At 32.7% G+C, this 10,694-nt stretch overlaps 1 protein-coding gene across 4 annotated transcripts; it reads right to left on the bottom strand.

Annotated features, from left to right (window-relative positions):
- Nucleotides 1-356: 356 nt before the first annotated feature.
- Nucleotides 357-9,963, bottom strand: LOC149261229 (uncharacterized). Of its 4 annotated transcripts, none has more exons than XM_089421902.1 (7): nt 9,336-9,963; nt 8,498-8,915; nt 7,755-7,932; nt 7,063-7,640; nt 3,635-3,997; nt 3,443-3,520; nt 357-1,008 (listed from the first exon to the last, which is right to left on the bottom strand). In XM_089421902.1, the coding sequence occupies exons 2-7, from the start codon at nt 8,642-8,644 to the stop codon at nt 913-915; spliced, it is 1,440 nt and encodes a 479-aa protein (XP_089278028.1). In that variant the 5' UTR covers nt 8,645-8,915; nt 9,336-9,963; the 3' UTR covers nt 357-912. The 4 variants fall into 4 exon arrangements, with proteins under 4 accessions (XP_089278028.1, XP_089278032.1, XP_089278025.1 ...); XM_089421906.1 differs by having other exon boundaries at nt 3,443-3,510; nt 7,755-7,941; nt 9,336-9,962; XM_089421899.1 differs by having other exon boundaries at nt 7,755-7,941; nt 9,336-9,960.
- Between the last annotated feature and the right edge of the window lie 731 nt (nt 9,964-10,694).

Raw genomic sequence — 10,694 nt, 5'->3', positions numbered from 1 at the left:
TAGACATAAAGATATACATATATAAACACTAACAGAACTAATATATATAAAAGTTAATATAAAAACTCTAAATATAGAATATATAAACTCTGGCCATTATTATATTATGTTGGGCCCATGACAAAACTAGAAAACATGACCTTAGAAACATGCAATTATTATGAACAATATATAGAAAACAACCCCAACCTTACATGCAGGACATAAGGAGCCCACCCATCATGACATTGAATAGCACCCACATATTATAATATCTAATACCCAATTAGAAGACATGAACCCTTAATCTTCCATGGAGAAGGGAAGAAAAGATTACTTTGCATCTCTAAAACTCCATCCTTAAATGGAAATCTCTATTAATTAATAATGGCATGGCTAATATTTTATAAATAAAGTAGATAAAGTCAATAAAATACAAAAAAGTGCGAGCGAATCTTTTGGTTTTTTGTTCAGATCGATGTACTCCATGCACGACAATCCTCGCGTCTTAATCTTTGGGAGCGAAAATTCGCAGGGGACGTTTTTAATTCTAGCTTTTCGGCGCAACATTCATTGTACATGAAAACAACAGGCGACGAATAATTGCAGGAAATTACAGCGGTGATTATGGTGTAACATGGGTTTTAAATGTTCGATCACAACGAATAATAATAATATAAAACAGCATCACGACGATTCACGCTCTACAAAATGATTAGCGTATAATAAATATGCGACTTAGCTTGAAGCCTTCCGTCGCATCTTGTGACTTTTGCCAGCATTATTACGCTGCTTTGGCTGCGGAAATACTGATTATAGTGTTGGAATATATACACAAAATATGCAATATTTGACTCATAAATCTCAGTATTTATATATAGATATACCATCTGTGCAAAGAACTCAAACTTTTGATTCTAGTTTGGTTGTCTCTTAGATCATTCTTGAATTTTCAGGACTGTCCGATTCTGGCCAATAGGTATTGTATTTCAACCAGTCTGTCTCTTGAGAATTCGTCAAAGCTGGCGCCTGTGCATAATCAATGTGTCAGATGGATTGTTGCCATTAAAGCCTTTCAAATAGAGATTAATGGACACTGTTGCGTTCTCAGAAGTAAGATGTGTGTTACAATTCAGTGGAAATGAGTTGTCTGAAAGATGTTTTGTTTGTAACGGTTAGAAATAAATGTTTTCATGGTCTTTTGAAATGTAAGATGTTTTGTTTGTAACGGTTAGAAATAAATGTTTTCATGCTTTTTTTGAAATGGACAATGGTTAAAGGATATTTTACTTGTTTTTGTGGATAGGATAAACCAGATATTTTACTTGTTTTTTAGATGGGATAAACAAAAAATAATAAGTGACACAATTTTTTTTATTTAAAATGTGTTTTTAAATATATAAATGGAAAACAATAAATTTCATAATTCAAAATTATAATTTCAATACTTTTTTATCAGATTTTAAGCTAAATTAACTTAAAAATAATATCTGAAAATAAAAACCCCACATCTTATGGAGTAGGAATGATTACCTAAACAATGTTGGGCAATCCCAATAATGAAATCTATTTTCCAACTAACATAATCTAGAAGGTGGCTCTGGTAACCACCTTAAAGTGTTTAGGGTTAGTAGGTGACTCCTGTAACAACCCTAAGCTATTTAGGGTCAGACCAGCTTTTATTTGTCTCTAGAGACTTTAATATGAATGGTGTAAATAGAAGTTAAGGTTTAAACATCTCTCTTCTAGATCTATAACATAAATGAGTTGATTGTTGCATTGTGAACGAACTAATGTGGTTCATCATTAGATCTAATGGTTATGATGATAAACCACATTAGTTGGTTAGAAATGAGTTGGCAATCAACTCATACATGTGATGGATTCAGAAGAAAAATGTGAATGGAGAATGATAGAGTGCCTTATAACTTAATATGAAATAGAAATTGTTAAGAATAAACATAATATAATGCATATTAAAAAATAAAAAATAAAATATAAATTTGTTGGACCAAAGAATTAAATTAAATAAAAAATGTATAATTATATATATGATAACATTTAAAAAAATTAAACTAATCTAGATTCATCTTAAACATAAACTTATCAAACATCTATATTGGTAAATTTTATTAATTTGTTAATGGATATTTATTTCTTAATTTAGAAGAATTAATACATAACATCAAATTAAATGATTCAAAAAACATATCTAATAAAAAAAGAGTCATTTGATAAATCAAAATTTAAGATAAATCTAAAGTAATAATAACATATTATCTATATATACATTTAAATTTTTTAATGAAATTTATTATATTTAAAAATTTCTATTTATTTTAAATTTAAATAATAATATAAAAATATATTTCTTTCACATTGAAATATATGTTGGGGTTGGAGTATGTTTTAAACAATTTTAGACTGGATAAGAGCTAGTTTTTCATGGATGTAAGGAAACATGTTACGACTCAAGACCGAGAGGCATCTAGTAGGAGGGAAAGACTGAATTCTTACACACCAACAATGAGGTAATTACAGGTAGCATGGTTTTCCTTGAATGATAGTGATGAGTCAAACTACATTAGCTGATGAAAACCACTGATGTTTACCTCACAAGTAGCATGATTTTCCTTAAATAACAGTGATGAGTCAAACTGCATTAGCCCATGGCAACTATTGATGTTATCCCCATTGGTATGACTATTGAATTATCACAAATTTTCTCACCATATAAAAAAATATTTAAAATATTTCTCTTAGTTTTTAACTTTACAAGTAAGAAAAAATATATATCTCTAAATTTTATATATATTTTTATATTCATACCAACTTTATTTATATTTATATTTTTTTATTTTTATTATAGGAAGGAAAAATCCGTAACTGTGTTTCTATTCAGAGCACTACAACTATAATTTTTAAGTAAAGTGTCCTACTCCAGGGAACTACAACTATAATTTTTAAGTGTCCTACTCCAATAATTTTTAAGTGTCCTACTCCAAACACTTTGATATAGGTAAGCAATCTCAGATTTGAACATAAGACTTTCTAGTCACATTTACTCTAATTTTCACAGACCTAGCAAATAATTTCCTTTAAAAACTAAAGGTTCCATGTTATTGGAAATATCAAATCCTTTTTCATTTTTATTTTTAATTTAATAAAAATAAATGTCACAGCTCCCTGGATCTATGAGAGATGGAGAAGAAGAAACTGTTTAAGCTGAGGATGGATGAGTACTGTCTCCTAGGCAAGAAAATATGAATTTATCTGCATTTTACTGTCTAATAAAGTAATGTAAAGGGAAAGATGTCAGGATTTTGACCATTTAATCTTGGTTCTATCGCACAGCTCAGGATGCAAATAATGAAATTTAATCTTTCCCTTTCTTCATTCTGATGCTCTATAGATCTGGGTTGAAAATATATCCATGGTAATGTAACGTAAAAAAGAGGCTTACCTCCTTGATTCCAGTAGGGTACATGAATATATCTTCTTCGAATGACAGCTTCTGGGGAAACGATTTGCCTGCAACATTCTGCTGGCGATGATCAGCATAGCCCAACAATAATATTCAAAGAATGCTCACAATATACAGGTCAGGTCTTTCATGGCTGCCATACAGAGCAGTTGGAAAAGAATTAATAGTCACCTGGATCTTTTCATGAGGTATGAGTACTTGGGGTCTGGACAGGCTTCCTTCCACAGCGTCCAAGTCGCCGTCATGATCCGGTTCTTGGGATTCCCCGGCCATGCACGTCACATCTGCATTGGACGATTGCCCACGATGGCGACCGGAGGACTTGAGCTCCACGTTTACGCCATCGGATCTTCTGTTGAAGCGCAGGGCGATAATTTCATGGCCGCCTCCGCCTGCAGACATGGGGAACCCGCGCTTCAGAGCATCGTTAATTGCGTTGTGCTGATCGTGCTCGTGTTCTTCGTGTTCGTCGCACGAATGTGGAGTACAGTGGGAGCTTTCCGAGCCTTTACAAGTAGTACTGTCTGAGATTCCCTGCATACAATAACAGCCATTAAAGTTGGAATTGCCACCACACCATGATAACGGCGATGGCAGATTGATGGGTGTTGCACGAATCAGCCCCTTTCCTCCCTCCCATAATTTTTTTTTACAGATCATGGCATAGCTTTCGCAAAATGTAGACAGACTGGATTGCTATATGCATGAAAAACGGTGCTCTCTCTCCTGAAGAATCGATTAACGCTTTAAATATACTACAGTACATGAATTGGAAATCTCTTTTCGTGATATTACTAATCGTAACGGAATAATTTGCTTTAAAAAAGCAGCGCATTATGTATCACTCTCATCATATCTTCAATGCAACACGCAAATAGTATGCTGACAAGTTATAAAGACTAGCTTATCAAATTACTAAAGCTGTTCTACAGATCAAATGAGCTCCTTTCTTGCTTGCAAGTACAATAATACCTCCAAGAATTTTTTTGACTACAAAATTCTATAATATGTCGATATAAACAAAATTCTTAGTGCTTAGTATTATCCTAAGATAACTAAAATATTACATTAAAAATCCAGGAGAAAACAAATTCAACGTTAGGCTGAGAAGTTCAGGAGGAAGTGTGTCTTGTTGTTAGGTTGAGTATATAAATATAAAAAAACATAGCATTTGAATGGATTATCTAATATTGGACTTTGCCTTCTGCTTGAACAGATATCTATAAAATATATATGTACTCTAGGATTTTGGGTTTTTTTTTGTTTAATTAGATAATTAATAAATTTATTTAATGTAAAATAATTTGCTACAAAGTTGTTTTATTAAATATTAAATTATTTATTTTGTAAATTTTTTTCATGGAAAGTTTGTGGGTATAAAAATTTAGTCATATTAAAAGTTGGTATAGTTTAAACTTTTCAATAAAATGTTGATTTCACTATTCACTTGATATAGGTCAAAATTTTCAGCAAAATGTTTATCTCAGAATTCATTGAGGAACTTGTAAATAAAGAAAAATAGTTAATTATATAGAATATATGAAAAATAGATAATTATATAGAATATATGAAAAATAGATAATCGTTATTAGTTTTCATTGAAGTTAAATTTAGTTTATTTTAAGATAACACAATTTTTTTTTTTAATGAATTTCAAATATTTGATTAGAGAAGAGATAAGGAAGATTAATATTGTAATACAATTTTGGAATTGTAATGTAATGCATTTATAAGTATGATAATTTAAGAGTAAGTGTTTTTTCATTTTTAGTTTTGTTTTGGTATTATGAACATGACCTATTGTTTTCACTCATAATTTTTTAAAATTATCTAACATATTATTTTACTAGAAAACTAATAAGATATTATCCCTATTTTAACAATATTAATTTAATGCCCATGGGGTTTTGGATTGACGGTGAATGGGTGTACTGTTAAGGCACTCCTTGCGATAGGTCACTCGTTCAAATCCCCTATGGGTACTTAGGCTAGTGTTAACTAGAAAAAAAAAACAATATTAATTTAATATAAATATTTTTTTGTTTTGTTTTAAGTATAAAAATAGAAGTGACATGGAAATATCTATAATTTTGTTATTAGATTAAATAATAATAAAATAATGTAGAAATAGTTAACCTAATATTAAGTTTTCTTAAATGAATTAGTATCAATTATAACAAAAATGTTAAACAAAATATAGGTAATTACCTAACAAATGTTTTTTTTTTTTTTTAATAATAAATAATTATATTGAAAATCTATTTATTTTAACTAATAATATTTAATTTGTTTAGTTATATAAGTGTAAATATACAATTAGGATAGAGATATAAATAAGAAAGATAATTGTAACAATAAATTTGACAAAAATTCAAATATTAAAATTAGAAATACATTACATAACTAAAAAATTCTTTTAAAATACAAATAATCATAAATCTTTATTTATAAAATACAAATAACTTATTAAATTTAATCACAATTTTTTAATTACATTATATATTCTAAAACAAAATATTATATATAATTAAAAAAATTAACATATCCTAAAATTTAAACAATTTACATATCTATATTTATATCTATATCTAAAAATATAATTTTCCATATTTTCACAACAAAAATATCTAACATTATAAATCATTACACCACGGAGAGGCAACTAAACTCTCGACCTTTTTCTGTTTCGGTTTTTTTGGTTTATTTATTCCATTCCATTAATGAGGTTCTCCTGTTCTGAAAAGATGAGTGAGTTTAGCGGATGATTAGTTTCACAAGGAAGCTTATGTACAGAAAATTCCTGAATTAATTCTACGTGTTTATGAGGACAAACTGATTATGGTTTCTGTGTTTTCGAAGATAAGTTAGTTTAGCTTATGGTGTAGCCAAGGTACATTAATTAGAAAGTTGACATATAGGTGGTGTGTCAGATGAAATGAAAAGGATTCCTCCTCATCCATGGTGTTAACTATTGCACCCAGATAAGTTAATTTTAACTTTAAACTTATGAAGTGCAAAGCAAGCCCAACAAACGAGTCTAAGGCCTGCAAGTTCAATGTTTGTTTCATCAATACTGTTTAATAAGTAAAGCAGAATGGACCTCGTAACTGGTTTTCTGCACTTTTAATTACTTGGTAAATTTATGATAAATCTGGATCTTAAATGTAAGATATTAAATTTATGGTAACTGGTTTTCTTCACTTTTAGTTACTCGGTAAATTTATGGTAAATCTGGATCTTGAATGTAACATACTAAATTTATGGTAACTGGTTTCCTACACTTTTAGTTACTTGGTAAATTTATGGTAAATCTGGATCTTAAATGCAAAATATTAAATTTATGGTAAGTGGATCAAGAAAGTAAGACCAGTCATATTTGAGATTTGTAATCAAGAACCTTGATTCTAGGTGCAATGATATGGATCGAAGTTGCAAGCTTAAAAGGACTGTTAAAAGAACCTCGGATTTTGGAAAAAAATGGATCAAATTACATAAATTTGTTGCATGAGATCAAAGCAGAAGAGAATTTCTGTGATTTTATTCAGCACATATGGATTTGCCATTGTTCAATTACGTCCAATGAGAACAGATCAACTTACTTCATCCAAGCTCCTAGGGCATGATGCAAATGTAAATTGGTCTGCACTCGCTTGTTGTACTCCATCGACGTTATAAGTACAGGATGGTCCGGGATTAATGTCTGTCATTGCTTTTCCCACCATGACAGCAGCTGGATAATTTTTGAAACTTGCATCTCCTGGATGAATTGGAGTCATTTCTTGACTTTGATTTCTGGTGATGGCACTGCCAGCAATATCAGAACTGGTCCTTTCCCAATTGCATTGCCTTGGTTGTGTCTGGTAAAACACCTTGGACACCACAAGCTCCCCTTCCTTCTCTTCTTCATGCACCCCCAAGTGGTACTGATGCATCACCCAATTTGTTTTCTCAGGTTTCCTGTGCTTCCCAAAGTTGGTATACAGAACCAAGATCTTCTTGCATCCTTTCTGTTTGCCATTGACTGACACTGGCCTGGTTTTGCCAGTCTTGTGCCAACGTGTTTCACCTCCCTGTAAATCACACTCTGATTGTATCTTTCTTCTTTTTCGATTACCTGTTGTGTATGCTTTTGAAGGGCGATGGAAGAAATGTCTATTAAGACCATCTCGTGTCACACCTGCAAGCAAAAATACACAGAGCCAACCATAAGCAAAAGGAAGAGGAACTCATTCAGCTGAGAATAACACACACAGAGACACATTTCGGGGAGAATGTGTGTATATTCAAATACCTGGAAGTTTCTCAGGGTGGGTATAACAAATCCCATCTTCTCCTTCCAGCGTAGGAATAAACTCATCTATTAAAGGGTGAGGTTTGTGGCCATCCTTCTCAACCTTTGCTTCAAGGTGCTCCAGAAGTTCTTGATCAGTTGGATCAAATTTCACTCCTGCAGGAAGCCCTGGCCAGTCCTGAATACCCTAGATGCACATCCAATTATGTTTAATTTCACCAAATAAAATTTGCAGGGGGCACAAGTTTTAACCAAGAAATTTACATATGAAATATACAACCATGGATGACATATGTGTGAACATTTACGACATATGTATTTAACTACTCAAGAATTGTATGGCCTAGAAAAACAAATACTTCTTTGCAGTATGCACTAAGCATGTGTATTCTTCCTATATTCTTCATTTTGCATGTCTCTTTTCTTTAAATGGAGTTTTAACCCTTTTTCTAAATCATTGCACCCAGAGAAGAAGAGCCAGGTGATTTTACAGCATGGCAGGAGAGATCTGACGTTTAGTATATATATTCAGCTGAACATTGGATTTGGATCTAGGTCAAGAAGGATAAAATAAGCTAGGTCTAAATTTAATAATACATAATACTGCAAGAAAATTAAGATTTGCAACTCTAATTTTTTTATTCCTGTCATTTTGCTTCATATAACATCATTGAATAAGAAAGATCTATGCTACTTTATCATCCAGAAGTAGAATGAAGATAAAAATTAGTGTTCTAGCATACCTCCTTGAATTCAAACTTGTGTCCACAGCTAGGACATACTTTGGATCCACTGATTTGCTGCTCTTCAAGTTTGGCACCAATCAAACTGGAGCTGTTGGTTGCATTACCCCTCTCCTTCCCAGACAAATTTGCTACTGGGTCAGCCATTGATTCTTCTATTGGGTATCATATGTTTTGACAAATTTAGTGATCATATATGTTTCAGCCTCAGAAGGATGTCAAGAACAGAATTGAAGATAACAAAGAATTTCTGATCTGAGATTCTTGCAGCTGACTGTTAGCGTGGGAGCTACGTTTTGTCAACAAGATCATACACATATATGCATACAATCAAGGTAGTGCACACTTCAGCTTGCATGAATATCTGATTAGGGTTTTCACACGCAATTCTTGATCAGCCTCGAACTTATAACCTGCACTGTCGGCCAAAAAGTATTCAAAATTGAGATGAAATAAAAGCTGGGACTATATTATTCTGTTTCATGATATTCTGTTCAATAAAGGTGAAGCTTATGCATGCTTTTGAATTCTAATTACTTCACAAGACACCCTAGCTGAGGACTGTGATATGTGATATTTCCAGTTTTTGTCAACAGACCAGGCCAAGGGTCTACTGGTTTTCCTAAAGTATGCAACTGTTTGCACAACTAAAGCTAGAAATAATTATTTTCTTTTTCTTCTGAGAACAAGAGGATATAAGGACATGAAAGAATCTCTTTCTCCAACTCCATGAGTACAGCTAAAACGCATAGTTTGCCTCATGGGCTTTATAGAATTTACAGCATACCAAGATCTACTTTGAGAGAATAAACTGAGATTTAATCGCATAAAGCTCTACCTTGGAGACTGCACGTAGGTGTGAATACAATCTTCAAAGCTCGTGAACTTTGTTTGCCTCCAAGCCCAAATAACAAATAGTGTCACAGCTCTTAGGAGGAGCTTAAAAAAGAACCATTACCATGGACACGGAGAATAATAATGGAGACTAAGCGAAGAAGCCAAAAAGCATCAATCTGTCTTTTGTCAGAGTCCAAATACCTCCTAACAATCCTTTCACTGTTCATATCATAAAAGTCGTTTCATGTATGATGAATTGTCATAACAATTCCACTCAGATGATACACACAAAGGATCTGCAACAACAACGCAGACACCTGGAACAATGGATTTTTCCAGCGAGGAGAGAATTGGCGAGCGAAGAGGAAGCATCAGATAATCCCAGAAGACAATATTCACAGCAGCTTGCAGCACAATAATCCCGGAATCAACTCGATTTCTGAAGGTTTTTTTGGGCGAAAAGCAGTGAAACAGACTGCATAATGTATAGCCAGGGACTGAGATGGAGGGCATGAGAGGAGATGGGTTGATGCATCATGCGCCCTGATGATGACGAGATGGCTTGAGATGCAAGGCATTGAAACCCAAAAAGCTTCTCGTGGAAGCAGGAGGAATCATAATCATCTACGGATATGTATGTAAAATGTGAAAAAACAATGGAAAAAGGAGAGAAATCATGGAGACAAAGGCAAAGTCCAAAGGCAAAGCAGAAAAAATTATACCAAGGGTATAGCACAAGGAATAATACTCTCCCCCTGTGGGTCCAAATTCCTCGCCAACAATTCCACAGTCCATGGATTAATTATTTTTAACATCAGATGTGAGAGAGGGAAAGAGTGTTTTGGGGGCTACCCCTTTCTCTTTTTTTCTGGGATTGTACCAACAGCTTATATCTTTGATATTTTCTAAGGTAGGTTAGGTTAAGTGTTGTTCACATGTCACCACCCTTGGTAGCTTGGGGGGCACTCTTTTGTCAATATTGGTGATGATAGCCCTATCATATCTTGCTAAATGTTGTTTCCCTTGGAATTATCAATTAACCCCTCATGGATTATTACACATTCTTGCAAGTTAAAGGGAATATTAAGATAAATTAAGTGGTAAGCTTTTTCAAAGTTGGATAAAGTGTATTGTTGTACTCTCATTTTTTTCCCTTAAGTGCCCAAGAAACCCATGGATTGACCCTCAACACCTTACGCAACTACACCTTGTTAACAAACATCCAATTATTGACATCATCAACTATTAATATCAATCATTGGTCATCATGTTTCAAGTAAAATTGTAACCCCTCAAAAAATTAATTATTATGTGATCACAACTTTTAATTATAAAAATTATGTTTCAACTAAAGCTAAAC

Source organism: Pinus tabuliformis, chromosome 6 (assembly GCF_031772625.1).
Source record: "Pinus tabuliformis cultivar Carrire ecotype Pingquan chromosome 6, CPIR1, whole genome shotgun sequence".
NCBI classification, from domain to species: Eukaryota; Viridiplantae; Streptophyta; class Pinopsida; order Pinales; family Pinaceae; genus Pinus; species Pinus tabuliformis.
The sequence above is the reverse complement of the archived record's forward strand: the minus strand, read 5'-3'. Positions and strand labels throughout refer to the sequence as shown.

Excerpts from the sequence above, each read along its gene's own strand:
- LOC149261229 (XM_089421899.1), bottom strand. The coding sequence starts at position 8,644 with ATGGCTGACCCAGTAGCAAATTTGTCTGGGAAGGAGAGGGGTAATGCA. Across the intron at positions 3,998-7,062 it reads GCCCTAGGAGCTTGGATGAA|GGAATCTCAGACAGTACTAC; the intron begins GTAAGTTGATCT and ends TATTGTATGCAG. Across the intron at positions 1,009-3,442 it reads ACCCTACTGGAATCAAGGAG|GCGCCAGCTTTGACGAATTC; the intron begins GTAAGCCTCTTT and ends GATTATGCACAG.